General features: G+C 46.0%; 1 protein-coding gene and 1 non-coding gene across 2 annotated transcripts in view; one reads left to right on the plus strand and one right to left on the minus strand.

The window, feature by feature from the left end:
• The window catches only part of grm7 (glutamate metabotropic receptor 7), a gene marked incomplete at its 3' end in the record, with an annotated part of 134843 nt that overhangs the window by 55708 nt on the left and 54012 nt on the right, over window positions 1-25123 (plus strand). The window contains exons 5-6 of the mRNA XM_084464851.1: window positions 10383-10583; window positions 23331-23470. Coding sequence (XP_084320977.1) covers window positions 10383-10583; window positions 23331-23470 — 341 coding nt within the window. The remainder of the gene's footprint in view (window positions 1-10382; window positions 10584-23330; window positions 23471-25123) is intronic.
• Window positions 7671-7743, minus strand: AC3HAE_009722 (transfer RNA arginine (anticodon CCG)). Its single transcript has one exon. It is a non-coding gene; the product is annotated as a tRNA-Arg (tRNA).

A 25123-nucleotide genomic window follows, 5' to 3' on the forward strand; every position in this document is an offset into this window, starting at 1 on the left:
AATGGGTCTTAAACATTTGCCTTATAATTGGGCCGAATAATAAATTGTATTCTAATAAATGTTTACTTTAGATGGTACAGTTGTCAGGATATTCAAGGGAATGGGTGTTTACAGATTTAAGTGCTCATGTTAAGGGAATGGTAATACACAAAGCCCCATACATATATATAGAAAGACTTAAAAACTTAATTGTCATGGCGAGGTTCTTGGCACATGCCCCTGGATGTTTAAAACCATATTTAAAACTGTGACTTCCTGTAGGGATGGCTTGTCTACCTCAGAACACTGTCTCCACCGTCTCCAAATGAAGTATAATTTCTGGGGATTAAATCTTTTAGTGTCGCTTATAAAATGATACGTGGCTCAAGGGAACTCGGGAAATATGCATAATTGATTCTCTGGGTAATAATGAGGATTATTTGAATGTTGAAGGTTTTAATATTTTAATATCTACTAAGATAAATATATATTTAAATCTATAACTGATTTAGTTCTCCTTTATAGAGTGAACCATTGTAGTTGCACCTTTACCATCTCAATATTTATATTTGTAGTAATTATGATAGTAGTTTTATAATTAGTATTAGTATCATTATTAATATAGGGAGGATGGATGTATGAGAGTTTGAATCCCGATTTCTACAGCCCACCCTTTGGCGTCCTTGAGTTGGGAACCCTAACCCACCTGCTCTTTAATGGCATGTGGGCTATCAAAAATAAATGAACCCTAACTCACTTGTGATAAAAGCGTCTGCTAAATGACTCACATAACAGTGAATGATCATAAACGACAGTAGCATCGCCGCTATAGTGAGTTATTACATTTCAACGTGAGCGATACTGATCTCCTAGTCAACAGGCCCCAGCCCAGGTCAATAGAGGCTGCCGATGCCTGGTTTCCTTGCAAACAGACCCCAGTAAAGAACTCTCTATTGAGTAAATCTGCAGCAGTCAAGCAGTCTCACTCTGGCGTGACTACACACCACTCAATTAGCTGGAGCTGGCAGCCCCCTCTCCATCTAGCAATTAGAGGCATTGACTGCGTTTCATGTGTGTCACCTCACTGCTCTCTCTCGGATGAATCACTGTGACGGGAAACATTGTACACGTTCACAAGACGTTGGTGTAATTGTGAAAACAGTGTGTTTCCTGTTAGCTGCTGGGCTTTTGTTGACATTTGTCAGCATCAATTATATAGGATAAAAGTTAAATTATATTAAGATATATTTATTCTGCTGTCTGCTAATGCGTCTAATGTAATGATGGGATGTTACTTCATGTTTTGTTTTTAACAAAGTGGGCATGCATGATTATAATCTGTGTAGCGTTGCTTAGACTTAGACAGTGGGGGTCTGGCAGGGAGGGAAAGACACTAAAGAGCCTGTGAGTCCGACCACAGGGGTAAACAATAGATTGTAAATGAAGGTGCAGTTTATCGTGCTGATCAGGTCGTCAATGAGCAGGTGGGGGTTAGTCCCCTTGCTCAACGACACCTGACCCCACAGCTGTGGACAAATGGGGAATCGACCCAAGGGGGAGGGGGGGGGGGGGGGGAATGACAGCGGGCCTCATCTGCCTCCAGACCCCGGCTGATAACCGGCCTGTGGACCGGCGGTGCCGGCCCTTTAGCCGTGGGACAGGCAGTGTGTGTGAGGGCCCGCCCACACAGGAAGTGATGCAGGCTCTGAGTCTGAACCGCGTGCTTCAGTACGCGTCGTGAGGTCTGTGGGGCTCTGGGGAGGTCTGTGGATGGCCGTGGTGGAGGTCTGTGCGGCGTGGTGGAGGTCTGTGGGGCGTGGTGGAGGTCTGTGGGGCTCTGGGGAGGTCTGTGGATGGCCGTGGTGGAGGTCTGTGCAGCGTGGTGGAGGTCTGTGGGGTCTGGTGGAGGTCTGTGGGGCGTGGTGGAGGTCTGTGGGGCGTGGTGGAGGTCTGTGGGGCGTGGTGGAGGTCTGTGGGGCGTGGTGGAGGTCTGTGGGGCTCTGGGGAGGTCTGTGGATGGCCGTGGTGGAGGTCTGTGCAGCGTGGTGGAGGTCTGTGGGGTCTGGTGGAGGTCTGTGGGGTCTGGTGGAGGTCTGTGTGGCGTGGTGGAGGTCTGTGGGCTGTGGTGGAGGTCTGTGGGGTCTGGTGGAGGTCTGTGGGCTGTGGTGGAGGTCTGTGGGGTCTGGTGGAGGTCTGTGTGGCGTGGTGGAGGTCTGTGGGCTGTGGTGGAGGTCTGTGTGGCGTGGTGGAGGTCTGTGGGGCGTGGTGGAGGTCTGTGGGGTCTGGTGGAGGTCTGTGGGCTGTGGTGGAGGTCTGTGGGGCGTGGTGGAGGTCTGTGGGGCGTGGTGGAGGTCTGTGGGGTCTGGTGGAGGTCTGTGTGGCGTGGTGGAGGTCTGTGGGCTGTGGTGGAGGTCTGTGGGGCGTGGTGGAGGTCTGTGGGGCGTGGTGGAGGTCTGTGGGCTGTGGTGGAGGTCTGTGGGGCGTGGTGGAGGTCTGTGGGGCGTGGTGGAGGTCTGTGGGGCGTGGTGGAGGTCTGTGGGCTGTGGTGGAGGTCTGTGGGGTCTGGTGGAGGTCTGTGGGGCGTGGTGGAGGTCTGTGGGGTGTGGTGGAGGTCTGTGTGGTCTGTGGGGTCTGTGGGGCGTAGAGGAGACCTGTGGGGCGTGGTGGAGGTCTGTGCGCCCCCCACACAACCGCTCCGAAACACTCAAAATGGAGGACATTCTAATTTATACAGTCCGTAAATGTTCGGAGCCTTCCTTCCTCTGGGTGTTAAAAAGTTAAATCACTGGACAGTTTTCTACTGAAACACAATCGGAATGTCCTGATGGCCGCTCCCCGCCCCACGCAGACGGCATTAGACGAGGGGCTGGAGCCCTGCCGTCAGCGCTGAGCCAGGCTGAGCGGAGACGACTTAAGAGGACCCGCTGGTAGCATAATGTCATCACAGGCAGGGATATCTGTGTGTGTGTGTGTGTGTGTGTGTGTGTGTGTGTGTGTGTGTGTGTGTGTGTGTGTGTTTGTCTCAGTCTGTATGTGTGTGTATGCGTGATTGTGTGTGTGTGTGTGTGTGTGTGTGTGTGTGATTCTGTGTGTGTTCATGTTCATGTATGTGTATATATGTGTGTGTATGCGTGATTGTGTGTGTGTGTGTGTGTGTGTGTGTGTGTGTGTGTCTCTCTGTCTGTATGTGTGTGTGTGTGTGCTTGCATTTTGTGTGTGTGTGTGTGTATAAGGCTGAATGAGTCTCAATGTGTGTGTGTGTGTGTGTGTGTGTATCGTGTGTGTGTATCGTGTGTACGTCTCAGAAGTAGTAGTTTGTAACATAGAGGTTTGGGAGAAGGCAAACACATGAAGGGGTTGGAGAGAGGGAGAGAGACGAGAGAGAGGGAGACACTGACAGAGGGAGACAGGCAGAGAAATTTAGAGAGAGAGAGAGAGAGAGAGAGAGACATGCCTGCAGTTGAGATAACTTTCATTTGTTGATTCAACTTCCACAAGCAGCAAAATGCAGAGACGCTAGGGCCATGGCCCAGGGTCCTCAGGAGCGAACAGGCCATCACCGACGGTAACGGTGCACACCATGACAGTTAGCCTACGTAACAGCCCCTTAAACACTAGCTGAAGGCTTCACAGAGAGCAGACTTCTGCTCTTACAGCTCAGCTAGCCTAGCATTTAAATAACTCCAGCGTAAGCAAGTTAGGAGGGTTGGGGGTCTCTTTAGCCAGATGGCAATGCTGCGATTAACACAATATATATATATATATATATATATATATATATATATATATTTATATATATGTACATATTCATGGGCTAACACTGCCAAAGACGGCAGTTGTTAACCAAAACAGCATCTGCTTCCAATTCTCGTAAGAGTTGTGGAGTCTGTTTCATTTTAAATGGCTAAGGTTTGGATACGAGGTTGTTGAAAATCGTTACGGTTTAAATCATGGGCGGTTGTAATTGTTTGGTCTGCATGCGTTGAGATTCAGGATATTGTAGCGGGAGGTTTAACTCCCAGACAGAAGGTAACGTGTTTGATCCCGATGTCTGCGGTCTAAGCTATAGTCATCTCAGAGCAAGATGCCCTTACCCCTACATTAATGGATCTGAATCCACTGTTAGACGCTTTGGATTAAAGCGTCAGCTGAAGAACTACAGAACCAAACAGAAAGTGATGGTTATACGGCCCCGTCGCTGGTCCAAAGGGGCGTCCACTGGAGGATTAGGGTGAACATTGGATCAGCCTCGGGGTTCATAAGGTCATAAGGTCATGGGTTTGATCATCCAGATAGAGCAGACACTCCAAGCACAAGCAAGATATTTCTCTGCCCCAGCTGACCCCTAGTGTGTGTGTGTGTGTGTGCGTGCATGCGTGCGTGCGTGCGTGCGTGGCTGTGTGTATCAGCCACAAGTGTACATTGCCATTTCCTGTCAGCAGAAGCATATTCCCCTTCCACCCAAAGTACCACATGCCTCCTGAACAGCTGCCACTTCAATTCCCACCATATTCCATATGGCGTCCAGTAGCGAATATACACGCCGTACCCCATCTCCTTACATTGAATAATCCGTATCTTCACGGCTCTTCGAGACCCTTTCTCATCATGGCACATGCCGTATTTGTATCTTCGCCTCTGTGATTCTGATATATTTATATCTGTTGGCGGAGTAGCAGCCAGCCCACACACTCCGGGGTAAAAAATACATCCTCTCGTGATACGGGTTAACGCAAGCTAAACAGCATATCTGGATCTTTCCTCAGATGAGGAAAAGGAGAGCAGCGAGCCCCCAACGCTGGGCTCGGAGAGGAAAGGCGGGAAGAAGCGGCAACTTCATTGTTGTGAAATGCGTTACTGGAATAATGAGGATTCAAACGAGCGCTTGACAGTTTGAGGTCCCTGTTGGTACCTTGATTTGTAGCGCTAACAGCCTCTGTCTTGCTATTAGCTGCTTGGCTAGCTGCAGTTGCCGCTCTTCTCCGTAATGAGATTATTCAGGAGCTGCATTGATAGCGTGTCCTGACTCGGTGTTGCACTCATCCTCCGCCAAATTGCCTCCTCCATTTTGTTTTTTCCCGGGTTATTTATTCAGCAGACAGCATACTCAAGGCAGATAAAGAGAATAACAAACGCAATGCGCTTCCAGGATTGTCTTTTTCCATTGGTGTGTTTTATGGAAAGGTACAACTTTGACTAAAAGTTATGTTTAATGTGACAACAGCTGTGGCAGTGTACTCAGTTTGACCTTGTCTGAAATTCTTTAAATCTTCACATATTCACGTTAAGTGGATCGTGCAGCAATGTTTTATTTTGTAATTGTGTGTACACCATTTTCGCCGTCAAACAAAACAAAAATTATGATTTGGAATTACGACAATTACATATCTGAATGTTCCGTTTTTGTTTTCATCCAATAACAAGCCTTATTTTATCTTTTGCGCACTGATTGTAATTGTGATTTCAAATCACAGAAATTAAAACAATAAAACACATGTTTGGTTCCTCCGTCGTCAAAACAGCATCCACCGGCCCGTCACTGACAGAAATGTTTTCCTGCAATCATCAAGGCTTGTTCCTCGATAAGAAAGCAGCTAAATTATCCAAACCATCAGCGGAGATGTGTTGAGCGCAGTTGCCGTCTTCTGCAGGGCCTTCCATGGTTCCCTCTTGACGCCAGTACAACGACTTCTCCAGGGCAGCGATAGTCACACCGCTCTGTGTGAACGCACACTCCAGGCCGCAGCCAGATTTAAAATGGGAAAAAGAAACGATTTAAAATGTAAAAAGAAAAGCAGCACTTTTGTTTCAGCCCTCATGCATAATGGATTATAGCTCTGGGTGTTTGTGTGGGCGGACATATGCGGTACACATGCACGGCGTAGAAACGCACAGCAACACGCGTGTACACACACGATGTTCTGCACCCGCCATGTGTACATAACGCACACACACACACACACACACACACGAAAGCACCTACACACAAACACACACACACACACCACATGTACACGCACATCATATACACATAAGCACACATAAAACCATCAGCCCACATACATAAAAACATGTAGCCTCACGGACACACAAAAGCACTTCAACACAAACACAGAGACACACACATACACCGTCCGATTTTTCTCTCATTTGACCCAATTTAATATCCAATTGAACCTCATCTTGGCACTGCTGTGGCTGCGCTCTGCCCAGGCTCCCCACTCTCGTGCTGGGTTGCTGCTGTTCCACTCCCCCTCCCCTCCCCTCTCTGGGACGTAAACACAAGCCATTACAGACAGCCATCACACTCAAACATCAGTTTAGGGACGGGGGTCGCTGGGTTGTATAAGACATGTTGGGGGACGATATGACATAACACCAGCACGCCCGCAGGCATATCCTCAGTTACAGCATGACTGATCACTTGGTTTGTCAAACTAAGAAATGGAAGAATCTTTCAGAATTCGGTTGAAAAGCTTCAATACTCCCCCACCCCCCCTCCTCCCTCCCTCCCGAATGATGAGGCATGGTCCCCCGTCACAGGCAGACCATGGACAAATAAAACAGTGTGAAATGCAGTAAGAATCAGCAAGCAAAGCGTGTTTGCTGGAGTTAATGGGGTGGATCCAAGATCCCCATGTTTCCTCTCTCCCCCTCTCGCGCTCTGACTCTATCTCTCTCTCTGTCTGTCGCTCTGTCTCTCCCTCTCTCTCTCTGGCGCTCTCTCTCTGTCTGTCTCTACCTCCCTGTTTGTCTGTCTCTCTGTCTCGCTCTTTCTCTGCCTCGCTCTTGCTGTATGTCTCCCCCTTCCTCTCCATCTCTGTCTATCTGTCTCTCTCCTTCCTTCTCACTCTATCTCTATCTCCCTCTAGTCTTCGATCGCTGTCTCTCTATCTCACTCCTATCCTTTGACTCTTCCTAAATCTATTCTTTATGTCCCTTGCTCTCTCTCTCTCTCTCTCTCTCTCTCTCTCTCTCGCACTGATTTGATGAGGTGTGTAAAACTATGTTGAAAATTTGTCCCCAGTTTAACGCCACAAATCTAAACAAACAATAAAAATAAAATAAAAGGAATGCATCGCTTGCTTTGAATCTGTCGCCCAGCCCCCGCCCCCATCAGTTCCCCAGGGTTCGGAGGTGGTCCGGGCTAGCTCCCGTTGAAGAGGTCAGGTGCTTGGGTGATCCAGGAGGGACATCTGGAGGGTTGAGACGTTGGCGGTTCCATCATGGCGTGGGCTCCTATTAAGCGGTAATATTGACTGCTCCAGAGCCAGCTAAGTAGAGCCAGCTAAGTTATCACCAGAGGTGATCTGGTCCACTGTTCCGGGTCTCCAGTCATATTCTTATTGTGTATTGTCCGTTCTCTCAAAGACCTCCGCTGATGACCCAGAAATGGTCAACCGGGTGTAGAACACCATGAACGCATCCTTCCACACTGGCCTTCAGACAATCCTAACCCATAATAGTGGTACAAACCCATGTGGTTTAGCCCTTTGACCATGAGTAGCTCACATAACAAAACTCTGTCTGTTACATTATGTCTAGTGATTGAAGGTTCTAGGACTGAAGACCACACACTTGACACCAGTTCCTTGCACTGATGTCTAATCTAGTAGGCCGATGCTAACCTTTCCCATTACTGGTGTGTGTTGATTTAAATGGGTAACTTGTTAAAATAGATTCCAGGGGCTCAACCCAGGTGGGACTCGAACCCACAATCCCCAGCTTCGGAGGCTGATGCCTTATCCATTAGGCCACTGGGCCACTGTTTTGTTCATGTACACACTCATCGTAAGGTATAAAAGTAGAAGTGCATGCATACTGTATAATGCTGGTGTATCACGGCTGGAGTCCAGGTTGCCACGGCGCCGGGGGGGTAAATTATCGTGGCCGGGTGAGCTAGGTTGCTACGGGTCCCCAGCTGAGGCTAAGGTGGTTATTAAATTGTCATGATAAGCCTATAGCCATAGCACCTCCCCTCCAATTTCTCAGCCCCCATATAAGTGTAGCATTACAAATGGGATTATAATTCAATATCATAACCAGTTGTGATAGCATTGCCGCCGCCATAATGACATTATGATGCTATTACGTGGCTCTGAGCGGAGGGGGGGGACACAGAGGGACAACACAGCAGGACCAGGCCTTAGCCACCGCATCATTCATCGATATTAGATACTGGACGCACTTATCTGGGTAAACACACACCTTGGCCGCTCTTTTACAGGGACATAGATCAGTGGGAATACAACTGCTATCGCCCGCCGCCAGCTAGCGGCCCGGCGCGTGTTGACTGAGCGGATACAGGGGGTATTAATGGGCAGGTTGTTGTCTCATCGGTGTGGGGGCTGACCTGTTGTTCGTTTTTGACCTCCCGTTTCACCTGCTATTGGATTTCAGGGTTCACAGGTGCAGCCTGAGGAAGCTGGGGTCTGGTCGCCTGCATGTAGTTATATTGGTGTGTGGGTGCCGGGGGGCTTAGGTGTGGACATGTATGGATCCTCATGTCGAAGTGCGAGGTAGGGGGATGGGAGGGGTTGTGTCCGTGGTATTCAGGAAGGTTGGGTCCTCCTCCTCCTATAAGAGGGGTTCAGCCATGTGATCTGACGATCCAAAAGCACATGCCAAGCCGCCAAATTTTAAAATTCGTAAAATTGGAATAACTAAGAAAATATAATGGTGAAAATAGTACCAAGATGGCAGGTAGCGAGGTGTGTGACATTATATGAAACCCACCTATTGGCCACCTCCTTCTCCTCCCCCCTCTCCTCTTCCTCCTCAACCCCTCCTCCTCCGCCTCACCCTCCTCCTCCTCCTCCTTCTCCTCCCACTCCCCCTCCTCCTCCTCTTCCCCCTCGCCCCTCCTCCTCCCCCTCCTCCTCCTCCATCACCTCCTCCCCCTCCCCATCCTCCTCCACCTCCTCCTCCTTCTCTTCCTCCACCTCCACCTCATCCTCTCCCTCCTCCTCCTCATCCTCCTCCACCTCATCCTCCTCCTCCTCCTTCTCCTCCTCCTCCTCCCACTCCTGCCACCCTACAGGTTTCAGGGTGACACAGAGGTCAGAGTTGGTCTCCTTGTTAAGCTAGTATCAGCCTCTTGGCAGCTCCTCCATCACTGCTACTGTCCCAGCATGCCTCTGCAAAGACCCTCAGCATGTTGCAGACCCCGCTGATGGCTGAAATATGCTCACGGCAATCCAGGCAAAACCTTGGCCAGCTCAGGCCGATGCGGTTCTCTCTGGCCCTGGTTGTGCTAGTATTGTGTATGTGTTCACGTCATGGGCGTGTGTCGTCCTGTTGTGTTTGGTCGTTTGTGCTGCTATCTACAACCGCAATAAAGGGTATGTAGGGGATAATGTATAGAACGCCAGTCATTATCAGGAAAATAAGCCCCGACAGGGCGAACCGGACACCGACGCGAAGCGGAGGTGTCTTGCTTCCCCCTTCAGGGGCTTATTTTTCGATTCTATAACGTTCTATACATTATCCTGCTTATTACACGGCTACTTGCCAAAATGAAGTCAGTTATACAAACATAATTGACCACCGGAAGTCGGGAAGGCCCCAAAATATATAATCCACCTCACTCTGATACTGCTATTTGCTTGTCTTCAGAGTCATACAGTGACGGACTGGGAGCAAAAAACGGCCCGGGCATTTGCGCATTATAACCGGCCACGGGTAATTGTTGACAGGGGGGGGGGTTGGTTGCGCGCGGACACGATTGTTGACTGTGGGGGGGGGGGGGGGAGGGGGTGAATAAGTATGCCGAACAAGCATGCCGCTCCGTGATTGGCCGGCCCAAACGGCCCACGAGAGGCCAAACGGCCCACGAGAAGCCAAGTGGCCCACGAGAGGCCACGGCCCTTCTGGCATCTGCCCAAATGCCAGACCGTCCAGTCCGTCACTGGAGTCATATAAGCCGCAAGTCACCCAGGGCGAAGGTCTGTGTAGTTTGCGATTTTCTGTTCCTTTAGACTTTCTCAAGGTCAGGCTGAAGTTCACAGGTTTATCTCCTCATAAATTCAGCTAATCCTCATCAATACAGGTAAACAAAGGGCCAAGGTTAGGACATTGCAAAGCATAGACAAATCCAGCAACACCTTGCTTTCTTACACTGAAGTCAAGGTCAGATAAATCACTCACGTCTCGCTCTCTCCTCCTCCTACCCGCTTGTTTACTCTCTCTGTTTGACTTTAGCTCGCCCAACACTCTTGTTGAATCTCTCCCTCTCTGTCTCCCTCTTTCACTCTCTCTCTCTATCTCTCTCTCTCTCCCTCTCTCTCTCTCTCTCTCTCCTCTCGTGCTCTCTCACACTCTCTCCTCCACCTCCACCTCCTCCCTCCCAGGCTCTGACCAACCCTCATTATAACTCTCTCCCTCTCTCTCTCTCTCTTCCGCAGGCCAGGAGCGTATCGGAATCGACTCCAAGTATGAGCAGGAGGGCAAGGTGCAGTTTGTGATTGACGCGGTGTACGCCATGGCTCACGCCCTCCACAACATGCAGAGGGACCTGTGCCCGGAGCTCTCGGGCATCTGCCCCGACATGGACCTGGCCGGGGGCAAGAAGCTGCTCAAGTACATCCGCAGCGTGGGCTTCAACGGTGAGCAGGCGACCATCTGGTGGCGGTGGTCCAGGTCATGACTCGAAAGCATTGCTTTTCAGATACATCTCAATTATGTGTTTGTGTTAATGAATGCTGGTGTGTGTTATGGTACAAAGTTGGTTGGCGGTTGCAGTGTTTGTTTCCCAGCAGAAAGGTTGTCGGCTCAAACTCTGCTGTCCACAGTGTACCTCTCGGCATCCTTGAGCAAAGAGTCTCGAAAACACCATTATTACATGATTTAAAAAAAGACTAAGCTAAATAGCTCCTTTCGGTTTGTAGAGAATACAATATATTATATATGTAAAAAAGCTTCTGTAGCCTATTGGTCAGCACTGATGACTGACAGCAAGAAGGTCATTGGTTCAAGCCCAACCAGGACCTTACTCTGAGGGAATTGTTCATGTGCGTTTCCTCCCACACACAGGCATACATGTGAGGTTAAAACCCCTGCCAGGGACGTTGATCTCCAGGTGCTGAACTGCAGCTAACCCTCTCAGTGCTGCTAGTTGGGGGTTAAATGCTCACACTTTGCTGCACTTGTGTAACGACCAGAAAGTTCAATCTTCCGTTGTATCAAATCTATTCATTACAACCCACTACCATCACCGTCTTATCACCAATAAGTAATCAACACGTGGATCGCTTCTTATCTTTCAGAGGGAAGAGACAAGCATCGGCGGTTCAGCTAATAAGCTTAATTTAAATTCAAGACTTGCAAGATGAAATTCAATATCTAGCCCCTGTTTTGCATGTGTCATCCGCCGTGTGCTGGTAGACTTTGGAGGGGACGTTTGAACATTTGAGGGGGAGGAGATCAGACTCAAACAAAGTGTCCTTATAACCACTCCTAAGTCACTCTGTCTCGTTTGAAATGTGTAAAGTGTGATGATGCAATGTACTGCATGTGTAGAACGTGATGCAAGGGGCCTGCAACATGTAGGAGTTACGAAGGCTAAATACATCCATGTAAATACACCTGCTGGCCTGTGTTGAAAAGGACATCTCTACACACATTCAGGTGATGAGATCTTAAACGAAAAGAGGGGACATTTGTAGTTCATTTGTAGTTTATTTGTAATCGGCAGTTCATATAACATAAGGATATATATATATATGAGAAAAATTCACAGTTTTTTTACGTGTTTCTTGTTATCAATGTGACTGTAGTCGTGTAGTAAGCCATTGGGCGGTATATGCCCAATGGATGAAAAGAATGATGTGTTTTAAGCTTTGTTCAACCAGTGTAAAGCAAGACAAAGTAGGTTACTTGAATAGGACATTGTTTTGTATTGATCGTATTGACAGCCCATCTTCTATGACCGGTCATGCCTGCTTAAGGTATAAAGTCGATAGATACCCCCCACTACACGAGGGCGTGTCACAGCCTATCAGGGAGACACGAGCCTGACCACCAACCGTCTCAAAATGAATATTCATGAGTGTCAGTGTGTGTCAATGTGTGTATTAACCGTTGTATGCCGCTTTGGCAAACTGCTAAATGCCGTTAAAGTAAATGTTAATGTCCTCAATGATAGGTGTTAACATGTGACCAGGAGTCTCAGACGTGGGTTTAAAATAGAAGACTGAGCTGTTTGGAGGTGGTTGTCAGAGGGCATCAGGTGGGGCGTGGTTCCAGTTTTAAACCCTCTAGAGACCGACAGCAGGGCTGAAGAGGGGTGGCTAAAAACACGCATTTCGTTTAGCAACACACCTTGACCTCATGGCGACTTTAGTGATTTACTGGCACAAAGGCTGTCTTTGAGGACACGGCGGCCATTTCAAACAGATCCGGGCTGCTTCTCGTATTGGCGACACACTGTGCATCGCACTGCGGTCTTTTTGTGCCCCTGTGACGTATAGGGGCCATAAGGTGAGACTGTGGTCACACACAGAGCGGTCCATCTCAATTCCCATGATGCATTAGAATTTACTCTTGATTAATGATTATTAAATACTAGTTTGGTAAAAAAAAAAAAGGGTATTCAATTTGTGTGTATCAATCTGTATACTTGGATGTCTGTCTATACTCTTGCCTGTCTTTCTGTATATCTATGTCTATATATATATGTATATATGTCTATGTATCTATCTATATTTTATCTATATTACATATATTATATATTATTATTATCTATTACCCTCCATCTATTATCATTGAGATTATTAGGTGTATTATGAATCAAATGAATTGAACAAAAGTAAATCCATGACTTCAAAGTATTTATTTCCTCAGAGACAGAAATGGTTGAATCATTTCGAGCTCCAGGCGAAAAGAAACAAATGATTGATCCAGAAGCAAATTATATTTTATTTCTGTTTGCCCACAGTAGCTATTAACCCAAGTATTGATCTTGAATTGCTTTCTGTTCTTGGAAGGAATAAGTGATTGATCAAACAGAATTGCTCGTCAACAAGGCCAGTTAGGAGCACTTAAACCATCACTTTTAGAGGTCCAGTGTGTAGACTTCCCAGCAAACATTTCGACGTCGATCAGACGTCTAATCGACGTTGGTCATGGAGGTCGAAACAACGTCGATTTGAGGGGCTGATATGAAAGTTTTTCTGATGTCGGTCTTTCGACCGACGTCGTTTCGACGGCTCATAGACGACATCAATCCACGTCGTTTCGACGTTGTATAGACATTATTTCAACCTATGTGAAATTTACTTTTAAGCCAAGACACTAAATACCCACTTAATTATGAAAAAAATAGTATTAAGCTACATTTCAGTTACCTTGTAGTATGCCCCAATTTACGGTTTTCAGCTACCCACTAAACCTATAACATGCAGTTCTTGTGCTGCATGTATACAATTAAACATTTCTCAATCTGTTGTAAACATATTTACAACCATTAGACCAATTCCAGCCAACATTACCTCAAACCGTGTCGTCAACAAGTCCAATAGACGTCGAGTCGCAACGTGACTTTATTTCGACCCTTTGCCGACATGAGACATGTATAGAAATGTAGCCTATAGAGCATTTGGTCACATCAAAAGGATAGCAATATTTGGCTACATCTATAATATTTTGTTGAATTATGCATACTCTATCAATCAAGCATTAATACATGTCCTATTAATCTTCAACAAAAGACAGATTTCAGGGTATAAAGTGCACTATCCAAAACATTTTATTTATTTATATTTAAGTAGGCCTACATCTTCTTTAAACAACAAAATGAAAACTTATTGGGACCAAAATCCCATCCCCCCCAGTCCTTGCAGGTGAATGTTTCAGGTGTAAACTCATGGCTGCTTCGATTTCTGTATCTGTGGCCTTGGAATTCCATCTCTTCACAGCAGCTGGAAAGAAAACATCAGTACAAGGTTGGGGGAGAGTGAGAAGTTTGACTGGCCAAAATGCACAAGTGTTTGGCTCAGTGGACGAAGATCGTTTCACCATCCAGCCCCCCAGCCTCAAGGGCTAACTGGTGGCTACATCAAGTCCATTAGCTAGCTACATCGGAAGCTATCACCCCTCTCGCTATGAATAATGAGAAGAATGGGTCCTAAAATTGATCAATAGTTCACAGGACTAATGCACAGGGAAAGGGCTTTGCCACTCGTGTTTTATTCAAGAACACACAGCTAATGTTAGCCCTGAAACGGGACGCTGCTGCTCCCGGCTAGGAAGTAGCAGCGTCCCGTTTCAGGGCTAAGCTAACGTTAGCCTGCTAGCGTCCCGCTCCCAGTTCGTATGTAACGTTACAAATACGAAAACCCGCTATCCATGAGAATACGCCATGTAGCCTCAAATTCAACAGTTTCGAATGCAAATAATAAAAGGGTAATAATGTCTCTACAAATACAGTTGCATTTTAAATTGCAGTGTCTTTTCGAAACTCACCTGCAACTCTTGCTGCCGAACTTGACGGTGAACTGATATCACCTACGCATGCGTTGGAGGGATTACGTGTTAAAAATAGTTCGGAAAAATAGTTCCTAAATGGAACTTGAGTAAATGCTGGAATAAAACATTTTAGCACCTATATTGGCCATATACATGATAGCATATTGCGTTTGGAATAATAACACTTTTCAATAATACTATTAATGTGTAAACATTACCGTTCACACTAATGTTACAAAGTTACATCATTGTTAAGGTAAATAGCGATATAAACAGTGTTTATTCAGTTACACCACTGTCAAACAAGCTTTCCTCGAAATCACCATTTCCATAGCGGCATATATGTTTTCATGTCAGCAAATGGTCGAAATAAAGTCACGTTGTGACCCGGCGTATTTTAGACTTGTTGAATGCATAAATGTTTGCTGGGAGTGTTTATTCGGTTACACCACTCTAAAATAAGTCTTCATTGAAATCACCATTCCTCTAATGATTATGTTTTCATGTCGAAATGAAGTCACGTCGTGAATCGACGTCGACTGGACTCGTTCGCTTCGACGCAGGTCAAGAAAATGTTTGCTGGGTTGAGTGGCATCTAGCAGAATGGACTTGGCAGGAATGGAATATAATATTCATTAGTATGTTTTGATTAGTGTATAAGAAAACTTTGTTTTCCTTACCTTAGTTTGAGCCATTTATACAAGGGACAGGGACCTCTTCCATGGGGGCTGCCATGTTGATCACCATGTTTCTATGATAGCCCAGAATGGACAAACTAGAGAGAACCTGGTTTTATTTCATAATAAACAAAATGTGTTGAGTTGTAGAAAGGCAAGGGAGGTTTTATCCCCATGGCTAGGACCCATTTGTGATCTTATTTTAGCACCGTTGTTGTGTAGGTGCGTTATGAGCAGGTATATTGTATATGAAATGCGGCACACACCTTGGCTTTATACTATAAGAGTCCGAGAAGCGCACATCAAAAGCCGGTTTCCACTGGCTTATCAGAGCTCCACACATCTTAACACACTCGGTGGCGCTATACAAAAAGGGTCGGAGAAGCTTAACCCTTCTCTTGGCCACATTATCAGCATCAAGCGCTGGCGAGATGGAGCCTCACACATCTTCACAGACTAGCTTGCGTTATACTATCAGCGTCCTAGAAGCTTAGCACTATGTCGGACTCAACGTTATTATCAACCACTGGCAAGACGGAGGCTCCACACATCCACACACACCGAGAGACTTAACCCTCTCCCTCCCTTCCCCCAAAGATCCTGTGTGTCTAGAGAGGACTCAATTATAATGGAGTTTCACACACTTTTTAATCCAAGTGTAAAATTGTGCAGCAATTGGCTGTTTGCAGATGAGGGGGATTTTGGTATGTGGGTGTGCATTCTTTAATACATTCATATCTCAGAGATAACTAAAATGAAGGCATTAACTATTTTGGAGTAAGTTCGTATCCAAAACACCACTATTGGGATATAACTGCACAACATCATGCTATCCAAAGCAACCATTATCCATGCACCGCAAAAAACCTTGGCTGATGATTATAGGTCTATGAATGTAGTTTACCACTATGGATGGAATAAGAGCACAGTGTGTTGAGGACCATAAATAGGCTGTTCTCTCTGCCGTGTGCTAATGTAAGGTGACCATGTTGACTCTGACAACGATACCGAGATTGAGATTGTTTTTTTCCCCGGGCTAAAGACGTCATTGATGGCGCTTTTTCTGCCATTTTGCTCCCCAATTTGTACACACTGAACAAGAAAGATTGTCAGAGCACATTGAAGCCTATTTCAGATTTTTTTTAAAAGAATATAATTCTATTCTTCAACATGATGTTTTAATATTACGGATAGGACTTGATGCAAACATAAATGTGTTTGTGAATAGGAGTTAATTAGATATTACCGTGAGGGTTCACTACATTTTACCATGCCATAACAAGTTATCTGGGTCAGTTTTTCATGTCAGTTTTTCATGTTGAAGTTCACAGTCGTGAATACATGAATACCTAATTCATGTGGTTGGTGTATGCCGCAATGTCGAACGTCTTGGTTGGTTAATAAAAATCATAAAAAATATTTTATTTTCTCGCACGGATAATTTGTTCCACTAAGTTGTTAAGATTAAAAACCTGACATGGAAAACTAGGAAAATCACTTGAAGTTTCTCTAGAAAACGTCATACACTTTTTTTCAAAGGCTTGTTAAAAAACAGACCACCCACTGTGATGCTAAAGAGCAGCTGCATTAGCATGTCTCTAGCATACTAATGTCTCCTTTGGGTAGTTCAACGTTCACATAACATGAGATTATTAAACATGAATACATGGAATCATCAGATTCTAGGGTGTGTATGTAGTTCTGGAATTGCGATGCATTTAAATAGTTGATTATATTGCAAATCTGAAAAAAATCTTTCATTTTGCTCAATGATTAATAAAATGCAAACAATTTATGATAAGACGAAAATCGCATTATTAATTCATTTGATTAGAATACTTTGTCACACTTAGCATATATTTATACATGTATAATTATGATTATAATTACAACGCAATAACAAGCCAGCACATGTTTGGAACAGAGTCTGTGAAATGTCTGATTGCATCCAAGATGGCGTCCCGCGATGCTGAGCCTCCTCCTCATCAGAGCTGAGACCGCCGACTCATTAGCAGCGAGGTCACCTTAGCGAACGACTCGGTAGCCTGACATGTCTGCCTGCTATCTGTCAGGGTTACTCCACAGCATAAACTCAAACCCTGGGGTGGATCTCTAATTGGGAGCTGGTTACGCATGTGGAGCCACGGTCTGTTGCGTACCCGTGGGTCCTAGACATCAGATGATGCTGGAAAATTGTGTTATGAAAGGTTTCACAAAAAGGTCCTTTATATACTAACAGACCGCCTAATGAGCCGTGACCACCAGCTGACTAGTACCGACGGTGTTGTGATGCAGTGCTCACTCCTGGGAGCAGGGGGTGATTGGGGTGAGACGATGGTGAGTTGGGAATCAGACACACAACACTTAAAAAAGGTTGTTTAAACAGTTGTTAGAATTTTCATACTTAATAATATAATAATAATGATTATTATTATACTTAATAATAATATTTAAACGGGGAACATGGACCAAGAAATGGTTGGGGATCAGCGCTCCACAGGTTGAAGGATAAGATATCCTCCTCTCGAGCCACAGGGCTCCCCATAGATAGCGGAGGATTTCAAGCGCTTGATACAAGCTAAGCTAAGCTACAGGAGTGCTGATAGGAGCCTGTTTGATCCCCTGTTGCTATCGGGCTCCACTATCAACGGGTTAGCATTGTAGCGGTCCCGCTAGGCCACTCACCAGAGACCGCTTGGTTTCGTGTTTTTGTATCGTTGTTCCTTGTCAGCTGACATAAGAGACACCAGCCACACTGGCAAACAGCTGGACCGGACCGCCAGACCAGGCTGGCCTGTCCAGCCCCAGTGAGACTGTGTGAGAGTGTGTATGTGTGTGTGTGTGTGTGTGTGTGTGTGTGTGTGTGATGGTTTAAGAAGGGTCCAGCCAATGGGAGCATGAGTAGCATCCCCTGCCTCGCCGGTCTGGAAGGCCTGTGGCCCCCTCCGACTCAGGATCAGACCTCCTCACTGCCTCCCGCCGCTGCACCTAATAGGTTTTCTTGCAGACCCAGTGTGCCATCGCACGGCCAATCCACCCTGTAACTAACTAATTTACACGAGTTCAGCGTGAAAAAAGACAATATTATCCACTGTAATAGACGAGGAGGGGGAGGAGGTGGAGGAGGAGGAGGAGGAGGAGGTATAGGTGGAGGAGGAGGAGAACGTGGAGGAGGAGGCGGAGGAGGTGGAGGTGGAGGAGGAAGTGGAGGTGGAGGAGGAGGAGGAGGAGGAGGTGAACTCATTGTGTCTCATTTAAACTCTTGCAGAGAAACCCCCCTTGCCTTATCTGTGTTGGCAGTGTGCCAGGGTTAACTGCATGGTTGGTGGGAGGACTGTGTGGGGCTAATGCGCTGCATGCACGCTCCACCGCACGGACCTCCTGCTCCTGCTCCTGCTCCTGCGCGGCGTCCAGGCCTGGCCCGCGGCAACGCCACACCAAGGCACACATGCACGCCTGCACAATGTATGATGTGGGCACGCATTGCTTTACGTGCCGTCACATAAGATCTCCACGTTGCCTGGCGTGTCCACGCAGATACACAATGTGCCGAAACAAGGTTAACTCAAACACACGCACTCACTAAGAAACACAAAAACACACACTCACTGTTGTATACATAAACACACACTCACTGAGGTAGACACAAACATACACTCACTGTTGTATACATAAACACACACTCACTGTCGTATACATAAACACACACTCACTGAGGTATACATAAACACACACTCACTGTTGTATACATAAACACACACTCACTGAGGTATACATAAACACACACTCACTGTTGTATACTTAAGCAATAGATCACGACAGGCTGTGGTATACGGTCATTATACCACAGTTAAGGGGCGTTGTCCGTCCCTCCGCTGCGCGTCGGGACGGCGACCCCCTTAACTGTGGTAGCCTCTTTCACATGTTGAGACATTTCAAATGTGTTCAAAATGGTAAAAAGTTTTTTTTTGCACACTTATCATTAAAATCATCAGTATGAAAATTGAAGTCACCAGTTATAACTAGACAGTCAAAGTCTGTGGAGATGCTAGACAATAATTCTGTAAAGTCATCGAAGAAATTTGCAGTGTATGTGGGTGGCCTAAATAATTAATAGGAGAACTCTGGGGGAACATTTCAATAAAGTACAAAGGTATTCAAATGATGGAAAATCACCAAATAACATCTATTTCCCCTGAAATACATTTTTAAATATAGCAGCAAACCCTCCACCTCTTTTTCCAGATCTACATACATCAAAAAAGTTATAGTTGGGAGGAGCTGTCTCTATCAGAACGGTTGCACTGTTATTTTGTTCTAGCCATGTTTCAGTTAAAAACACAAAATCCAGTTGAGAAGTGGTAATAAAATCATTAACTAAAAAGGATTTGTTACTAAGAGACCTAACATTAAGTAGACCCATCCTGATGGTGTTATTGATAGGCTTTAAGGTTGATTTTGGTTTGGAGGGAATAGGTATGATTTGAGAGGTTAGCAGTGCGTCTAAGTTTCCCTTTGTTTACTCTCTTAGTGGTTACAGCAGGAATGCAAAAGTTGCCATGTTTTGATGTAGGCAACCTTGGGTTCAGCAGATTATGTGAAACTTCCTTTGTGCTGTGTCTACAGCTGAACCCTTTTTTGTCTCAGTAATAATCAGGACTACTATCAGTACGGGGGGGGGTGTTATCAAGACTATGGTCATAACTAGGGGTGGGAATTGATAAGTTTTTATCAATATCGATGTCATTGTCGATTCTGCCTACCAATCCAATTCCTTATCAATTCTCTTACCGATTCCTGAGTAGTTCATTCAGTGGCAAAAAAGAGTTCTACAGTCTTCTGAACCAAAAGCAACCATTACATTTTAATTTTTTACATACTGAACAACACCATGACAGGATATAGAGTAGGAAAGAAAATCGAGGGGTAACTTGAGCCGATGTCGAGGGGCCAGCTGCCTGAGAGCTATCGATGTCATCATCAGCATGAAACCGGAAGATATTTGTATGCAGATCGCTCTGCCTTATTAATAAAAACGACTATAGAACTACTATATAGGGCTGTCACCTTTAAGAAAAATCGTTCGAACGATTTTTCCCCCACAAAAAACAAACACACACTAACAGAGATTCAATCACAAATGTAGGCTATAACGTGACAAGAGGAGACATAAACAGGACGAAGGCCATATCCTCTTTGTTTGAAACAGTATATCAACTTAATCAATACAAAGTTCCATATGCATATCACAAAATTAGGCTATGCAATGAAAAACTAAAACGGAATCGGAACTGCACAGCGCAAACAATGACGTGACAACTTAAACAGGAGACATAACTTGATCTGGATCAAGTGCGGCTCTCTTTTTATTCATGGTGTTACGTGCGGCGGAGAACACATGTTGGGAGCGCACAGACGTGCCTGGCACACACAGGGATTTGCGCGTCAATGTTGAGAGAAGCGGGTTTATTGCAGCCCGTCTCTCCACCAATGCAGCGTGTTGCTGTCAGCGGGGATGACTTGGGGTCGCTGTTTACCGCTGAGGCTGGCTGCTCTGTGCGTTATCCATTTTCGAATCAGGATATATTATTTGCTTGATTAGAGCGCTTGACTCATACGCAGGCTTTTGAACACATGGCACTCGACGAGAAAACCAGAAAACGTCATGCAGGGATCGATAAGAAGAAGCGATAACGTTGGAGGCATACAATTCCGATGGAATTGGTTAGTTGGAACCGGTTCTGAGTAGGAACTGGTTCTCGATTCCCACCCCTAGTCATAACGCAGATGCAAGTTTGATGCCAACATTTCTCAGTTTCTTAAATTCATCTGGAAAATCATAAAGGGAGGAGACAGTGGAACTGGAGTTGTTGTTGTGGCTATGGGAGAGATGACGCTGGTGGTCATCGTCGATGGGGGAGTGCTGGAGGTCATCGTCGATGGGGGAGTGCAGAGGAGGGGGGTGGCCGTTCCTCGCAAAGCCAGCATCAGCAATAGGGGCAGGCATGGTGTTGATGGTGTCGGGCGGGCTGTTGTCTCTCTTCAAGGTCTGTGGTCTGTCTGCTATCTGTGTGTCAGATAGTGGGACAGTAGATTTGTGGGGGAGGCTGTAGTCTCGCTTCTTCTCATGGCATGACAGGGTAGATTTATCGGAGAGTGAGAAGAGAAGATTGTCCCTTAACAGTTTTGAGCCTAACCTGTTTGGGTGTAGGCCACCTGCTCTGAAAATATATTTGCGCCCCAAGAACAAGTTGAAATTGTCAATAAAGCCCCTTCCTCTTTCACTGCAGACTCTTGAAAGCCATGTATTCAGTGCAAGCATACGACTGAATCTCACCAGTCAACTGCTGGTATAAAAAACAAACACTCACTGATGTACAGTACATACAAACATACACTGAGGTACACTCAAACACACAATAACGGAGGTACACTCAAACACACAATAACTGAGGTACACAAACACACACTCAGTGATCTACTTAAACAAACACGTGTCACGCACACATCAGACCATTCCCTGAACAACACTCACACTTTACTTCACATGTTTGTCTGCTCGGGCATGTGCACAAGGGTAAGCATTCTGCATGGTGGCCACTGTACGACAGAGACGTAGCACCAGGGTGGGAACAGAGGACCTGAGAGGGAGCAGTGCGCCCGGGAGGACCCAGGCATGTGGGGGGTGAGAGCTGTGGAAGGGGGGGAGATAAAACCATTAAGGACAGTGTGAGGGTGAGGTGATTAAGGGGGGGCTGTCTCCAGCTCGAGATGTTTAAAAGAATATAAAAGGTGTTCGGTGGACCTTGCCAAACATCCCCAAAACAAAGAAACAGCCTTGATTTATCTCAGTTGCCGCCTCATTATTTCAGCTCTGCACGGATGAGGAAGAATCCTCGCACTCGCTATCCACTTAATCCTGGATAGTCCCTCTCTCTCGCTGTGTCTCTACTGCTCTTTATCGGTGTCTCTTTCAATGGCTCTGCCTCTGCCTCCATCCTTCTCTGTCTTTCTCTCTTTCTATATCTTTTTCTCCCACTCGTGTCTTAGTCTCTGTATCTCCGTCTCATTCTATCAGAACAATGTCCTTCCTTCTCCCTTACTCTCTATAACTCTCTCTATCCTCTCTTTCTCTGTCTAAAGCTCTTCTAACTCTTTGTCCGTCTTACTCTTCAGCAATTTCTCTCCTTCTCCCAATTATCTGTTAAATGTTCTGCTGCCCTCCTGCTTGGCCCTCCCCCTCTCTCCCCCCCACCACTCTGTAGCTGTCTCTGTCTGTCTGTCTGTCTGTCTGTCTGTCTGTCTGTCTGTCTGTCTCTGTCTCTCTCTCTCTCTCTCTCTCTCTCTCTCTGTCTCTCACATTGTCTTACTGAATGACGGGCTTGGACCGGCCCCCAGGCTTATGCCGACTGGGGGAAACAAGCCGAAGTTAATAAGAGTTTGTCTTTAAGTGGAGGCCCCTCCGTTTGGCTATGAAAACACAGGCACAGACAGCAGGAAGAGAGGCGGCCGGGGGCCCACAGAACACCCAGACAGAGAGAGCCGACTTTAGGGGTGAGTCAGCCTGTCATACCCCAGGAAGGCGGGAGGCAGTCGGGTTGTGAGCTCCAGACTCCTGGGGTCTCTCTACTCAGTCAGAGGTGCTTTACCTCCAGGAGGATGACCCATTGAACACCACTGTCACAATGCTTCAAGTGGGATGGATGCGTGTGTGTGTGTGTGTGTGTGTGTGCGTGTGTGTGCGTGTGTGTGTGCGTGCGTGCGTGTGTGTGCGTGCGTGCGTGTGTAGAACAGTTGAACCTCACTGTTGCTGCTGTCACTGCTATGAATGGTTTCACATTACTGAAATGAATGAGGCAGCAGCCCGCTGGGTGTGGAGAATAACTTTAAAAGTGCACAGGAAGTACAGTTATTATTGGTTATTGTCATCCCTTCCTGTGACAACACACAGTGAAACTTTTTTTTCACGCTGGTCCCATCGTGCTGCTTTGTCACACTCGTGACCTCGTCATCAGATATTGAACTCATGTCTGGCCTTAATAAACGTGACCTTATCTTGTAGGCTGTGTTTCCCTTCTTTCTTCTCCCCAGAGATTCTTTTAAATTCCTTCGGTCATATTGATTCATTTTAATTAGGACAATTAGTTCACCTCTGATTGGTTGATTGCTTCATTGATTGATTTATTGATAGATTGTGCTCTCTTTCAACAGGAAGTGCGGGTACGTCAGTAACGTTTAACCGTAACGGCGACGCTCCCGGACGGTACGACCTCTTCCAGTACCAGTGGAACAACGTCACCGGGCCAGGGTACCGCGTGATCGGACAGTGGACGGAGAACCTGCACCTCAACGTAAGAACAGGGAACCGTCCACCACATCACACTCAAATGATGACCGTCCTACCTCTAACAGCTACCATTATACACCTCCCTACCTGTACCATATCTACCCAGCTCCCTAAATACACCTTCTAACATGCATCATACCTACCCATCAACCTACATACCATCTGACTAACAATAACCAGCTTAATCACCTTACTACTACCTACCAATCCACCTGCTTCTTAACTTAACACTTAACACTTAACATATCTAGTCTACCACCTATGAACTTACCCCTATCACTGAATACCTTCTTACCTACCCGACCACAACCTGGAACCTACCTACCTAGCACTTAACCTTCCACTTAACATTCTTCCCTAGCAACCACCTATCTACCTTCCTACCTACCAAAACACATACATACCAAGCTTACCATCTACCCGTCTACCATCCACCTACCAATCTCCCTTACTTCCTTCCTTGCTAAACACATACCTACCAATCAGCCACCTAGCTCCCTACCACCTAGCTCCATACCACCTAGCTCCCTACCACCTAGCTCCCTAACACCTAGCTCCCTACCACCTAGCCTACGTTCCCACCGAGCCTACCTATGGAAGCATGTAAAACCCTAAGTGCTTCCAACTCATTTAATTATAACAGTGACTTTTGGAATGGTTCCAACAGTCCAGAGGTAATGAGCAATCTGACACACTCCAGCCAGACGACAAACAAATAAGCAAATAAACACACCAACACACAAACCCATACACCGCCTCCTAGTCGAACACCCAATAAAGTAATCAAGCCATGACCGGCCATTATATCAGCAAGAATGTGATGCATGCAGGTAGTCGATGTGTATTCATTATGTCGGGTGCAAAAGCTAATGAGATCAGAGAAAATAACATTTACGCCCGAATAGGTCGCACAACCACAAGACTTTTGCCTTGAGATCTGTGCAAATGCACATTCATTATAAGTGCCGAGACAAAGTCATGCTGTATCTATGCTAGCGGTGAGTTAAAACAAGAATATGGGTCAGAGAGACGTATGTGGGCAAAGGGTTGGATGGTAAAAAGGAAATACACATTCTGTCATGGTATCATTTTGTGTGTTTTGCTTGTTGTGATTCCATAATGCGGCATCAGGGAACAGACATGCCTTTTTTCTGGACACCCTTCATGCTAGACTGCAGAGCTTTGTGGCGTTTTCCTCCAGCGTTGTCACTCATTATCTGTCACTCCCCCCTGTTTCCTCAATGAACAAAAAGTAAACACAGTGAGTGATGCCCTCCGAGAATAATATTTATTTCAGAATTCATAACTATTCATAACTCTGCTCTTCAAAGTTTGTCAGCCTCAGCCTCCTCTCTAATACATATGACAGTGTTTCGGGGGGAGTGTGTGTGTGTGTGTGTGTGTCTGTCACGCCAAGAAACCTTATGGGGAATCTAGAAGCTTTAAAATAGCTACTGAGTGGTATTCAAACGTGCATTAACTACACTGATAATAATCAGAATGAGCATTTTCATTACTTTGATTTGATTACGGCCTAGGTTAGTGCAACTTTAGAAAGGGATGTGAAGTTTGTTTGAGTGCAGTTTTAAATGCAGATTTGAAGTTTGTGTTGATGCAGCTCTAAATATGGATGAGCGATTTGTTTAAGTGCTATTTT

Source organism: Micromesistius poutassou (assembly GCF_964030765.1).
Source record: "Micromesistius poutassou genome assembly, chromosome: 2".
NCBI lineage: Eukaryota > Metazoa > Chordata > Actinopteri > Gadiformes > Gadidae > Micromesistius > Micromesistius poutassou.